The 15592-nt window shown below is 31.0% G+C and overlaps 1 protein-coding gene across 1 annotated transcript; it reads left to right on the plus strand.

Annotated features, from left to right (window-relative positions):
- The first annotated feature begins 13284 nt into the window (after positions 1-13284).
- Positions 13285-14961, plus strand: LOC136973573 (piggyBac transposable element-derived protein 4-like). The gene has a single exon (XM_067268302.1). It carries the CDS (start codon positions 13285-13287, stop codon positions 14959-14961), a length of 1677 nt encoding a protein of 558 aa, XP_067124403.1.
- The last annotated feature ends 631 nt before the right edge of the window (positions 14962-15592 follow it).

Raw genomic sequence — 15592 nt, forward strand, 5'->3', positions numbered from 1 at the left:
TAAAAGCGTATAATTTTTGATCGTTAGCGAATTAAAGTTATAAAAAAATTTGAGTTAGGTCTAGAAAGCATTAGCTTAAATTTATGCTAATATTAGAAAAAAAGCCTAAAGAATTTAAATTGAAATAATGGCTAGACAGCCATCTTTCTTTGACTTAAAAAAATTCTCGCCTTCTTGCAGGATTTTTTTTAAAAATCTTCTTACAACTATTATTTAAAATATATGTATAGTTTTTTGAAAAACTTACCTTCTATTAATCTTTTTTTCTTCAAATAATATTATATTTTTATTTCCAATTTTAATTACTATCAACTTGTTATATTGTTTTAAACAGTAAATATTTTTTTAACGTTATGTTTAAATTTGTTAGTTTTACAGTAACTTTCATTATTATATAAATGGATTCTTTTTTAAAACGATTATATTAATTTCAGATGGTATATTATGATTTAACGGAATATTTCTAACTATCGGATTTACGCTATATATATATTACTAAATGTAATATCTGATGATTCTGAAAATGATAAAATGGTTTTTTAAAAATGATCTAACTAAATAAAAAAAAATTTACTAAAATATATAAAAGATAATTTATAAATACCCTTATATTCCATAATTTTCCATTTCTCTTCATTTCTATAACAAATTCGATCCTCTTTTATCATCAAAATTTTGTAGGATCTCTAACAGATCCCACTGCTTGATATACCATGCGGTTCCCTCTATACATTCGGTCGTTAAAAGTTTAAAATATACTTTGTAAAAATATTTTATTTCTAAAATCCCTACAATTGTGAAAGATGTGCTCTTCATAGTAAAAAAATATGTAAAATAAAACTATATATATTCTAGGTTTATTTCATGTTACATATCTACATGTTTATCCCACTGCAATTTTTGTTTTACAATTCAATGTCACAGCATATCATCACCTGCTGCAATGTTCTCTACTCCCTCTATGACATACATTTTTCAATTTCTAGGTCAAAATTACACCTTTTCGCCCTCTCTATTTTTTTGTTCTACACACAATCCAAAGTCGCAATCTTAACAAAAACAACTTGGTGTGATTTTTCCACTCGATGATTTTTTAGTAATAAAAGTTTTTATATCATAACTTCTTTAATATCATATCTTTTATATCATAGTCTTACTTCTACTATGACATACATTTTTCATGTTGTAGGTCAAAATTACGCCTTTTTGCTCTCTCTGTTTTTTCCACAATTCAAAGTCACGACCTACACATAAACTACATTGATGCGACAAATTTTTTATAGTTTCAATAAAAACACCTTTTTAAGTTTTATAAATTAAACTTTTTTTTATTTGGGTAAAGTAACGCTGCATTGATTACATTTAATTGATATATTTGGCGGTATTTTACCGAAATGAAAATGTTTGTGTACAAAAGTTATTACATATGCATCGCTAAAATATTTAGTACAGTAGAGACTCGTAAATCAGCACCCCGGTAATCAGAATCGCCGGTAATCGGCACGATTTTCAGTTGGACTGTGTTGTGCTGAATCAAACGTTTTTGATACTAAATTTACTTTTAAAGTATAATTTTTAATGTTTTTTATATTCCTTAATATATTTATTTTGTTTGTACAAAATGAAGAAATAATTTTTAACGATACGATAGCCTCGATTATTATTATAAAAATTTTCATTAGGCTTAAAATCGACGAAAATTCAACACGAAGCGACACGCAACGGAGAAAAATTTGAACATCAGACAGGTTAATATATTTTTTTCGTACATAAACCGTAATCGGAACAAATCCCTAATCTGAACAACTCCAGTCCCCAATTGATTCCGATTTTCGGTTCACTACTGTATTAGGTTGACGTTATTTTAAGTCTTGATTTCTAGATATTTTATAGAGAAAAATACACAAAGTATCTGCAAGTAAGAGTGTACAGGCTTTGGAGTGTTTTTCTATTCCAGCGTAACTCCTTGGAATTCTGTCTAATAAACTTTATAATTTTTGGGATTTTTGAGTGTAATATGTATCAGTCAAAATGATAAAAAATTGAGTTTTGAAAGAAAAAAGCTATCCAGTGCCGTCCTGGATTTTTACTGGCATCTGTTTTAACAAGAAAGCCTCTCTTCTTTCCTATTGTTAGAGGTAATAAATTTGACAGATAGACGTTTCCAAAGGTCTTGCTAATTTTGGGATCTCCTAATAGCAGTTTCCATAGCGTAATCATATCCATTATTTTAGTAGTTGACATAGAAATTCTGAGATAGATCGATTTCTATTGTATTGCGATATTCTAAGAAGCATATGACGTTAACTGTTTCTGGCAAAAGACACTTAAATTTTAAATCAAAACTAACATTTCCATGTGATAAAACAAAAGTATGATTTTCAGACGCTGCAGTCAAAGTGTCAACCCTCAGTGAGTCAAACGAGTCTGACATACCCGGCGCGACTTTTAGTGAACATGTTTTAATATTAAATAATTTCCAAAAAATCTGAAAAAATTAATATTCCTCTAGCTTTCTAACCCAATTAACACGCTGTTGAAATTTTCGAAATAGCAATGCTCATTTTTGAAAAAAAAAATATTTTGTCTGACAGACCGATACGACTCACAATTAGGGTAAAAAGACACTAATTAATTTGTCCCCTTTGCGATAACGAGTGTCCCAATAACTTTATCGCATTGAAGTTGTTGCGCGGTGTTTATTAATTTCTATAATATCGTTATTCATTTATATATTTATATTTTTGTTTTTTGTTATAATATTGTTTTCAAAAGTCGTGTATAATTAATTTTTAATTATTTTAATTATTATTTTATTTTATCATATAATTTTTATTTATAGCTTTTCAGATTAATCTGATAAAAACACTTTTAATTATAATCTGAATTTATTATTTATTCATTTTTCATTACAGTATAACACAAAAACCTAAAAAAAAATCCCAATCTACATGACAAGTATCGTATTTTATGGACTATAAGACGCTACGGACTATAAGATGCACCTGAATTTTGGAAGGCAATTTTTCGAAGAAAAAAGTGCGTCTTATAGTCCATAAAATACGGTAATTGAAATTGCATGCGTTGATAGCGTAGCAACTTTTTTGTGCGCGATTCACAATGCACGACAAAATAACTCAAAAAACAAATTATGATAATACAAATTGTGAAAATTATGAAGTTTTTTATCATTGCATTTTGATAACGTTCAGGTTTTGATATGGATGCATTTTTTAAGTTTTAGTATAGAAAAATTTTATATTATGAAGAAAACAAATTACAGAATCGATAGCATGTCATAAATTCCTGCATTTTTTATGGTCCTCTCATCATTTCTTCGTTTCATTTATTTCGTGCAAAGAAAACATTTATATTTAAACTATCAGCAAACAATTTTGATGGATTGAATAATATTTCGACTGATATCAATTTTGTATTAGGTGATCGAGTTAAGCCTAACACACGATTATATTACATAAAAATTAAAAACTAAAATTTATGTGTAAAAATCTAACATAATTATCCATTAAATCTTAAAGAAGACTTTTTAGTGAGTAAAATAAAACAAAAACTTTGTCAATTAGTCGATTGAATCCCAGAAATAAGCATTTGTTAATAGAGCCATAAAACAATTATCGTTTATTTACTCTCGAGGTAGGGGATAACACGAGGTCTATTAAAAAATCTTTTGGCAGTAGCACTAAATTTCTACTAACTTCACACGAATGAGTCATCTTTCTTGCCCATTTGCAAACAACCCCGATGACGATCGGTTAAACGTGAGATAACTTACAGCGTGTGAAATTTGATATGTTTATTATTTTGTGTTTTTTTCATCAAATTACATACAAATAGATATTAAAATGAGAATTTTGTCAATACAGAAATAATTTATACTACTAGATAGAAAACAAAGAGTATAATTTAACGGAAAAATTGTAGTTTTTTACGCGGATAACTAAAAGTAAATAATTTTATAATAAAAAGGGCTCAAGGACATAATGCGACCTAAGTAAGAGAACTATTCCCAGCAACTCACGCTCACTCCAAACACGTTTAAACGCGTGTATTTTTTAAAAGTAATTAATGCTTAAAGATGATGCCCTCAGTACCTTCCTTTAAAGTACTTAAGATCGAATTGAAAAAGTTTCAAATTTTTACGAAAGAAAATTTTTCATAGGAAGCCACATAAAAATGCATGAGGTAAATCTGCACCCCGTGTGCGTAACAAAGGAAGTTTCATTAGCGCAACGACTGGAGGGGTGGAGCCATGTTAGTTTACTGAAAAAATCGGTCATTACCTGATATTAAATCAGTTATAATACAAATGACGAATAAAAGCATAGAAGGTGTATAAATAAGATTTTTAAGGCCAATCAACAGAAATAAGGTGTCCCATAGACTTAGCATTGAAAGTTTGAAAAGTGGAGTTTTCTGGGAATATTTATTGCTAAATTGTCTTAAAAGCATGTTTATTTGACTGTTGGTGTGCCACTGTGCTGTGTATCAGTGTTTGCTTTGTTATTATTTGTATGTGAAAGAGTTTTTCATTGTTTGTAAATAATTTATTTTGTTGTTCTCGTAGTGTACATGTTTTGTATCGTTTGAGTATACGTGCTTTGGCAGCAAGTTTTTGTTTTAGTGTATCAATGTATTCTGTAATGCGTGTGTTGTGATGTTCATGTTTTGTGTGTGTTTTTATTTTCATGAAAATGTTTTTGAGCTGTTTCCTAAATTTTGGTGTTATGTTGTTTTTAGTGTATTGTTTCAGCCTGCCTAATTGCTGTCTAATGTCATTTATTTGTGTTTCTATTCTTCTCTGCCAGGCAGGCTTGTGATAGAATTGTGTTTTCTGTGTATTTGTCTGTGATTGTATTTCAGTCCATGGTGTGTCACTACTGTGACTGCCCCAGCATAAACTAATGTATGAATGTCTGCGAGTGTAAAAATTGAATGAATGTAGTGTGGTAGTAAGTGAGTGTTTATGTAATTTAGTGTTTTTCCTACTTTCTTTGACGTGTTAATATTTTGTATTTGTGGTTTTTGTGTGGGTTCTGTACCTGTATATTTAGTGAGTGTTTCCTAAAATATAAGTGAGAGCGTATTAACTAAATCTATATCTTTGTTATCAGTGATGGGTGAGGAAGTGTCTGTAGTATCATTAGTGGTAATTGTTGTGTGTGTGTTATTATCAATGCTTGTTGCTGGATTATCCTGACAGGTTACATGATCTTCATTAATGTTAGATGTTTCTGTCTGTTAATGTATTTGATCAGCAACCTGTTGTTTTAATAAGTGTTGTTTTTGAAATATGGTTGTTGTGTATAATTGTTCTTTTTTGATCAACAACCCTTTGTTTGGTGACAGTGAGATGAGGATACTGTCGTGTGAATCTATAGTGTAGTTGTTGTCTGTATGCTGTGATGTTTGTTTCGAGTTTTGTAATGGTGTATAGTACAGTGTTTCTCAAACTTTTTGGACCACGACCCCCCTTCTGCACTTAATAAAAATTTCAAAGGACCCCCGAAGAATAAGTATGTGTCAAAAAACATCCCAGAGGGAGGGGGTTAGGCTCGTATTTAAATATTTATATTACAGTAGAGCATCGATTATATCGACCCCCGATTAACCGACTTATCGGTTAACCGACCGCGTTCTAGTCGGCAAATTCAAATGTCTGCTAGTGATGTGGCGCTACAATATTTGGTTATGTCTTGGCTACTTTAATATAATTTTTGTTAAATTTTTGCACGTTTTAGCTGGCAGCACTAACTCGACCATAAAAGGGAGGCTAGTATTTAAACCAGGCCTAATACACTATACTAATAATGTATTTTTTCATACTTTTTGGTCATTTGACTTTTCAGTTATCCGACCAACTCCAGTCCTTAATTAAGTTGATAATCGATGCTTTACTGTATTTTTATTATTTATATGTGCAATTTATTTAAGTAAAAATTATTTTATATATTTTTTATTTCTATTATTTCTAAACATGAATCCATAGTAAATTTATAAAATATTTGAAAAAATTTATCTGGCATCAATTTCTCAGCGACCCCTCAAATATTCTTCACGACCCCTTGGGGTCGCGACCCCCACTTTGAGAATCACTGGTGTAGTAAGTACGAATGATAAACTTGTTCATTTCTACTGTCCATTTCATCCGTTAGCGTGGTTTTTCAGCTTTTCTGGTCTGTGGATGCATCACCACAGAAACACCAAGGCTAGGTTGGTCCTCACATGTGTTGAGGGCATTGCAATAGCCATGCTTGGGCTGGTGCTGGTTTCACCTCTGGTGACCAAGGGAGACTGTAGCTTATTTTCGAACGTGAGCCTGTGCCTAACCCACAAACGCGGACTTTGTTAAACCAGGTGATGTCCAAGCCAGTGTCACACTTTGATCTGGTTATCACCAAAATAATTATCTCCACAGAATGTGGGTGCAGCCACTCTTAGCTTCATTTCTCCCCATAGACCTTACTGGCATGGTGGTTCATGGTCCCTACCAGAAGCTTGTGCTCCAGCCTGCATTGCCTTATTGATCAGTAAAATTACTGGGCTCTCCCACCACGACCAGGTGGTGACCACAGGAAAGTTTTTATTATTATTATTATTATTATTAACTTGTCTCGATTATATATATAGATACACATACATTAAATTTTGAACAAATTTCTACATATTTCTTGGTAATAGGATGATCACATGACCAAAAGCTGTTTTAATCAACTTTGGAGGAATTATCCCATAGTGATCATTGTCATATCTAATTTGCATATTAGTGATAGTACATTACTAATCTTTATTAAACAGATCTAGACATTCTATATTATTTAAACTTGACCAGATTAACAAATAATTATATAAAATTTTAAGTGTTTTGGAAAAAAGTGTCAATGGAATGTCACATAACAGTCATCTCACAGTTCGCAGGAGATTTTGCACAATGATTTTTTTATATCTAATTTGCATAATTATAATGGTAAATTGTTAATTTTTATTAAACAGATTTAGTTATTGTTTATTAATTAAATTCATCGGGTCTCGTGGAAAAAATGTTTTAAATCTTTTAGCATTTATTCAGAAACTTTTGTCATGTGATGACATTGGACAGGAGAATTTATATTTTGTCTACAGTATATGCACCAGTTCGCGCCAGATTTCGTAGAGTGCAGTCTGGTGTTTGTATATTCTCATTATCTTCTGACGTTCACTGCGATAAATTTATTACATGGATTGATTCATTTTGCATTGTTGTCAACAGATAAAACTGGAAAGTTTACTGTGTATTTGTTTTAAATTTATAAAGAAAAGTTTACAGAAAGAAAAGTTGACAATAATTTATTTTTCGACAATTAGCGAGAACTGATCTTTGGATATAATACTTGAATATAAGTGAAAGTATGTAGTATTGGACTACTAATTTATTTATGCATATAATCATCTAGTTCTAATTTTTAAACATTTATGTTTTTTAGTGTTTATAAGCCTGTTATTTAGACATGTGTACCAATTTACTGCTAAAACGTAGAACTTCCGCAAAGAAGTTTACAAAGTTCAATTAGCAAGTAGTCCAATAATACATTCGGCTGGTGCTGCTCACCAGCTCTTGGCACAGACAGATTATTTACACAGACATAATCAAATAGCAAATATAATACACCGAGACCTTGCAAAGAAACACAAATTAGTAGACATCCACGAACCATACTACAAATACATTCCACAGACAGTATTGGAAAACAACACGCACAAAATGTACTACGACAGAGCTATAACCACAGATAAAACAATTTACCACAACAGACCAGACATCACACTCATTGACAAACACAATAAAATCACATACATTATAGACATATCCATTCCAAACACTCACAATATACAAAACGCATGCACTGAAAAAATTAGCAAGTACACAGAACTCGCCCAGGAAATAAGGCGTTTGTGAAAAATGGATAAGATGCTTATTGTACCTGTTTTTCTCTCCTCTACAGGTGTCATACCACACACACTAGCCTGGGCACATTACAATTGAATAAAAACACGTACATCACACTACAGAAGGCCACTATATTGAATTCATGTCACATTGTGAGAAAATTCCTGAATACAGACACACACACTAATACACTTCTTTAATTTCTGTTTTGGTCACTATGCCTTGACTTTGGTCTGGCATTGTACACAGCCACCAGTGTTAACCGAGTATATCTCACTTAACCCAACAAAATAATAATAATCAGTGCAGAGCCAAACTGTTAGGAGTTGAAAGTTGAAATTTGGTACACAGTTAGGGTACCAAATTTAAGTACTAAAGTGTTAAATAACAATGGAAGTGTCAACAATAAAATTGCTAAGTAACAATAGAGAACAAGAAAAAGTGACTTGCAAGATTTACGAGTTTTGAAAAAAAAGAAAAAAAGTGGTATGTTAGAACACATTCGATTTTCAAATTTAAACAGATTAATTCGGTTTTTCTCGACTTTTCTTCTTTAGAACATTCGACGAAAATCGAACGATAAAATCAGACCATGTCGTGAAAATCAAACACTATTAAAACATTCGATTTTTAAATTCGACTTTTCTTTAGAAATACTTAGTTCGTTAATAAAATTACTCTTTTTCTTTTTTCTGACTATAACGTAATAATCTAAATATTTTCTATCGTTACTCTTGCCCAAGCAATGCCGGGCCTACCTGCTAGTAAATTAATAAATTTTAACATGTGTCATCGTTTAAAATTTAATATTTTTGTACAAATCAGTGAATTGTAAGAAATTTATCAAAAACAACAGAATAATTTTTAGCTTACATAAACTGTACAATAAATGATCATTTCTTCGAAAGTCAATATACACAAATAAAAATTAATTATTAAATATTGCTTTTTATATATTTCAAGTTAATATGGTCAAACCTGTTTTTATGCGGAGGATAGAGATCGCATAAAAAAATCGCACAAAACTTTACGACTGGCTATAAAAAATGGTTTTTGCAACACAATTAAAAAATATTTTTTTATGCAGATAATGGGGACTGCATAAAAAAAGTCTCACATAGAAAATAACTCAAAACCGTACGTAATAGAATTTATTGACAACAGATGTCAGCACTTGACTGCATTGTCTCGTCTATCGTCTGTTTTACATATTTTTGTCCAGGTGGTGTTTTGTTGATTTAAAAAATAAATTATTTCATTTTTCGCATATTCATGCAATAATATTACTATAATAAGTTCATTTATTCTATAATAAGTTTATTTAGCAATAATAAGTCAACGTGAGACATGACAAATCGCACGAGACTAGTCGCCAACTATACCGCAGAAAAAAAATCGCATAAAAAAATTGCACACAATAAAAAATCGCACAAAAAAAGACCGCATAAAAACAGGTTTGACTGTATTGTAAAAATTATGCCATTTAATTATTGTGCTTTTATACTTAAGAGTTTCCAAGTATTTTACTGTGAAATTCAATTTAGTAAACAGAAACAAAGATAATCTATAAACATAAACAGGACAGTACAATAATTTTTACTTAAATTGAGTGTAAATAAAGAAAAATATGAATTATATGAAAGATGGCACAAACAAGCTTACATCACCAGAACACAGCTTATAATTCGTTGTTATTTTCAGGCTGTTCCTACTTTTACTGTTCTATGTTGGTAAAAAGATAGTTTTAAGATGTTCTTAGTGAAGAAAGATAAAAGTATCGAAATATAATATTTACACATAAATATATTTATGTATGTTGATATTAGAAATTTGTAATGAATTATAGAATGTTCTCGATAGTCATATCATGTGATCATCTGTTTAGTCTAGCTTATTTTGTTTTTCTACATGAAAATAAGATTATATTATCAATAGTTATAAAATAAACATTTTATTTCTTTATAGATTACCTTATATTACAGATGCAAGCTTTAACACATAGAGCATGTGTCAAAGTAATATTATATCAAATTTTTATGAATTTACTTTTTTATGAATATACCTGAGACCGATAAAAATATATATTAACCAACTTTAAGTATTATTATTTTATTCAGAAGTTATTTTAAACGTTATTATTACATCAAATTATAAAGTGGAATGTTTCAAGTGTAAGAATAAGAGGGAGGGTAAGAACAATGCATGGGAAAAATGCGTTTTTATTTAAATTACAATAAAATTTACTTATATTTACGTGAAATATCGACAAGTTTTTTCTAGAGAAATGTTTCTTTATAAAATTAATTATTTATATGAATAAAACAATATCACTGTAAGAATGGATAGAAGCATTATTAAATAATTATTATTTATTCGGTTATATAGACTTCTTTAGAAGAAATAATAATTTATTGTACAGTTTATATGAACTAAAAATTATTCTGTTGTTTTTGATTAAATTTCTTACAATTCTTTAATTTGTACAGAAACATTAAATTTTAAACACATTTCTGTATATTTCTTGGTGATAGGACGATCACGTGGCTGAAAGCTATTTTTATCAACTTGTCAAAAGTTTTCCCATAGTGATCATTTGACTGGATTAGTAAAATAATTATATAAAATTTTTAGTGTTTTGCAGAAAAGCTTCAATGCCACGTGACGTAAGACTGATCCCATGGTTTGCAAGAGATTTTGCGCAATAATCTTTTTAATATCCAATTTGCATAGTTACAATGGTAAATTATTAATTTTCATTGAACAGATTTAGTTATTGTGTAATAATTAAATTCATCAGGTTTTGCAGAAGAATTTTTTATAACTTTTAGCATGTGATGACATTGGACAAGAGCATTTCATTTGGTCTACTGTATAGGCATTAGTTCATGCCAGATTTTGTAGAGTGCGGTTTGGTGTTTGTATATTCTCATTATTTCACAAAGTTCACTGCGATAAATTTTTATTACGTGGATCCATACATTTTGCTTTGATTTTAACAGATGAAAGTGGAAATTTTACTGTGAATTTAGAAAGAAACATTGAAAAATAATTTGTTTGTGACAATTAGCAGAAACTGATCTTCGGATATAATACTTGGATATAAGTGAAAGTATTTGTCATTGGACTACTAATTTATTTGTGCATATAATTATCTAGTTCTAGTTTCAAAACATTTATGTTTTGTGTGTTTATAAGCATGTTATTTAGACATGTCTATCAATTTTGTGATAAAACGTAAAACTCAATCAAAGCCCGATTGGAGGATTTTTGAAGAACTTGTTCTTTAAAAATTTGTTTTGATTATTATGCTTAGTGTTAATGTGCATTGTTGTACTGTAAATTACTTCGTTTTACTATGTTAGAAAAAGTAGGTCACACGTTGGATTGCCGATGTTGACTGTTTGCTTTTTCAGAGTGAAGCGGACCCTCTCAGTACTCAGTAATTAACCAGTTTTATCCCAGATTTTTGAAAAAAAACGAGAAAAAACACAAGCCTTGAAGCTCGGATTTTTTGTAAAATAATTTAAAATTGCCATATTTTTCGTAATTTTTGCGCTAGACACGCGCTCTCTTTTTATTTTGTCTACAAACACTTCAGTCTCTCTGATTATCGTATCTTTTTACATAATTGACAAGAAAAAGTTTTTTAAAAAGTCAAAAGTTCGACGTATTTTCATTTAAAAAAAATTAATTTAAAAAATTGTATTGTTTAACATACTGATTACAAACTTGAAGTGTTTTTACGTCTATCAAAACAAACCGCGTCATTCTAGCTGCAGTAGAAGGCCAGATGTTTACGTTCAAAGTTGTGATTTATGACAGGGGAGTGTCAAGTTACACGCGCTGTCATGGCGGCGGCTCCCCGCTGTGACAAGCGATACTTATTTTTTATTATTTCCAAATATGTAAGATTTAATAAATGTTCGCAATAAAATTACTTGGATTGGCTTTTGTTCAGGTTGTCTGACTGTACACCAACAAATCAGTTCATCTCTAGTCAAATATTCCCGGGAAACCACCTTCCTATATTAAGTCTATGGGAGACTTTCTTGCCGTTAATTGGCTTTAAATTTCTTGTTTATACGCCTTTTACTCTCTAATTAGTCATTTCTATCATGATTGAATCTATATTAACCAATGAGCGTTCTCTCAGAACCGTCTATTCAGGATTTTCCCGCGAAGAACCAATGTCTTCCAAAGTCACGTGAGCGGAGTCAGACCTAAACAAACGTTGAGAAATAGCTATTTTCTTCATATTATTGCTGTAATTTTACTAGTTTTCATGTTATTTGACTTTATTTAGACCAGAAGATTACATATCAGAAGCTTCCAGTCGAAAAATTTACTCATTACTTCCGGATGTTGCCTATTCTCTGGAAAAAATTAATTCATCGCTAATTATATTTGAATATTGTAATATTCGTTTAAAAAATATTTATAGTGTGTTTAACATTTACTTCTCGAAGCAAAAATACGTTTAAAACTCGTTAATGGACTTAACATGACCTAGTTACCAACCCACCACTCCCCCGCTGAGTCAGGAAGTAATTATAAACTTTCAACCCCGGGACGCAAGACACGTGCGTTTGTTTTCTTTGAAAGTAAACACATGCCTTTGCGTTATATAATCTCGGCAAATAGAAAAAACGTATTTAAAAAATTTTTTAAGAATGCTTGTTTTGGCAAATAAACATTTACATATTGTTTTAATGATCGAAAATCTCGTTATATTTGAGTAATTACGGTTACTTGTGCTCACCCCGATAGATTCTCGAGTTCCCGGGGTGTTCAGTATATGACAACGTCCCACGAACTTCGACCAACAGCTGCTATCAAGGTCAGAAAGTTGAAAACATGTGATTGCATATAGACTGTATGTCTGTTCGCTTCATTTCAAATTGGTACCTGGACAAATTTTTCGAAATCCATTCTTTATAGGTTATGTGAAAAACATCTGTTTTTGTTATATTCTTAAATATATTGATAACTTATAACAGATACTGCTGTAATAAACCAATTATAAGTTATCAATATATAGAAGTATATAACAAAAACAGATGGTAACCTAAGGAGTAAACACGATCATAATTCTAGATCGATTTATAGTTTATAACAGATACTGCTATAATAAACAAATTATAACAATAAACCGATCTAAATAATGATCGTGTTTACTCCTTAGGTTGACATATTGTTCAGCAGATCCAAAGTAAAACATATGGCGTTTCTATTTCGAATATTATTGGTTAAAACGGTTACATTTATTGCCAACCTGTATAAGACCACTGTCACGTCATCTGTCTTTCTACATGTGTTCTACGTTTTGACTCAAACAGAAAATGGCGAGTAGAATGCAAACTTCCGAAGAGATCGAGGAATATCTTTTTGATTCCGAATCAGATGAGGGAGACATATATATCCCTACATCATCTGAAGATTCATCATTAGAAGATGAAGCAGACATTGGCCTACCAGGCACAAGCGCAATCGCTGGGTATAACTGGAGTGAAGACGCGGAGTTTTCTCCTCCTTCCTTTCCCTTCCAGGGGAACAAATCTGGAATACGAGTAATTACGGATCGACATTCTGAACTTGATATATTCGAACTGTTATTTACTGAAGAAAACATCTGCATAATTACAGACGAAACGAATCGTTATTTTGAACAGGTCAGTGCAAAAAATTTACTATCTCCTAATATACAAGATTCTTGGAAACAAACAACAACTACAGAACTAATGATATTTTTTGGACTATGCATGCTAATGGGGAGTGTTAAGAAAAATGCTATTCGTGACTACTGGAGTAGTGATCCAAAAATTTCAACGCCGTTTTTTTCCGACACTATGTCCAGAAGTAGGTTTGAGCTTCTGCTTAGAATGCTCCATTTTGTAAACAATTTAACAATAGATCCAGCAAATAGACTTTCTAAATTCGGAAACATACTCCAAAATCTAAAAGCCTCCTGGAAGTCATATTTCTATCCATATGAAAATGTATGTATAGACGAATCGCTTTTTCTTTGGAAGGGACGACTTTCGTTTAAACAATATATTCCTTCAAAACGTTCCCGTTTCGGTATAAAATTGTATATTTTAGCTGATTGCAAAACAAAATTTGTTTTGGATATAATCGTATATACTGGTAAAACTACAGAAATTGCTGATACATATAAAGCTTTTGGACATTCTGGAAGTGTAGTACTTACGCTCCTGGAGGATTATTACGGCAGAAACCATAAATTATATATCGATAATTATTACACTTCTCCTGCACTAATAGAACGATTAAAAATAGAAGGAATTCAATCATGCGAAACTGTCCGGCAAAACAGGAAGAATTTGCCAAACGATAGAAAAAAATTAGTCCGAGGAGAAGTGTCCGTTTTCCATACGGATAGTATGTTATATGAACGATGGGTGGATAGGAGAGAGGTGAGAATGCTAACAAACTTTCTCCCACATAAAATGGAAACTGAGGCATCAACTTCAACGTCTACAAGTACCACAAAACCACTTACAGTACTAAAATACAATGGAAATATGGGAGCAGTTGATAACCTTGACACGGTCCTGAGTTATAACCAAACACCCAGGAAAACCGTCAAATGGTATAAAAAGTTATTTTTTCATTTTTTAGACATATGCACTTATAATTCTTACATCTTATATACAGATAAACATCCAAACAAATATAGACATTTTTCAGAATTCAGACTCGAACTTATACAGCAAATTGTCGATAAATACACTCCTTCATATGATTACTGTCATACAAAAAGTGGACGTCCGAGTAAATATGAAAATCCAAAGAGACTAAAACTAGAAAAACATTTCCTCTCTCTTATACCACCCACGGAAAAAAGCAAAAAACCATACAGAAGATGCCACGTTTGTGGAAATTCAAAAATTAACCCCAGAAAACGCGTTCAAACCCGATATGAGTGCAAGAAGTGTGATGTTGCGCTATGTGTAACTCCGTGTATGGAGATTTATCATACAAAACTTGTATTTTAGTTGTATTTGTATGTTTTTTTCTTATTTTTTTACTATTTTATATAATAAATAATTTTGTATTGTATTTAAAAATAATATTGTATATATTTTGTATCTTTTTTCTTATTTCTTTATTTTTTGCATTATAAATAAATGAATAAATAAAAAATAAAGTATGTTAACAAACAATTTTTTAAAATTATTTTTCGAACTTAAATTTTTATACACAGAAATAATTGTTAAAAGTACAATTTCAAAATATTTTATATGGTCTCAAAAAACAATGTTTTCAATATTATTACGTAAAAAAAACTTTGACACGCGCGTCACGCGTTACTCAGCGCGCGCCACAATAAAATAATTGTTTCTGTCACAGCTACTGTCCTTGAAAGACGTTGTGTACACGTGTTAAAGTTAATTATAGCTCTGTAAACACTAAGGGCCGATTTAGCGGTAATATTATCACGTACAAAAAGTTTGACAAGCATGACACACGCGCCGCGCGCGTCACGCGTCGCGTGGCGCAACGCTTATCGCCTGCCACAACTCCTGTCTCAGCTAGTGTCCTTGAATGACCGTTTGAACATTCTTAAGAGTTATTTTTAGCTCTGTAAACAGTGGGGACCGATTTAGCGGTAATAAATGTAATAAA

Source organism: Centruroides vittatus, unplaced genomic scaffold (assembly GCF_030686945.1).
Source record: "Centruroides vittatus isolate TY-2023 unplaced genomic scaffold, ASM3068694v2 contig_3212, whole genome shotgun sequence".
NCBI classification, from domain to species: domain Eukaryota; kingdom Metazoa; phylum Arthropoda; class Arachnida; order Scorpiones; family Buthidae; genus Centruroides; species Centruroides vittatus.

What these genes read in the sequence shown, in the direction of transcription:
- LOC136973573 (XM_067268302.1), top strand. Translation starts at nt 13,285, where the DNA reads ATGGCGAGTAGAATGCAAACTTCCGAAGAGATCGAGGAATATCTTTTT.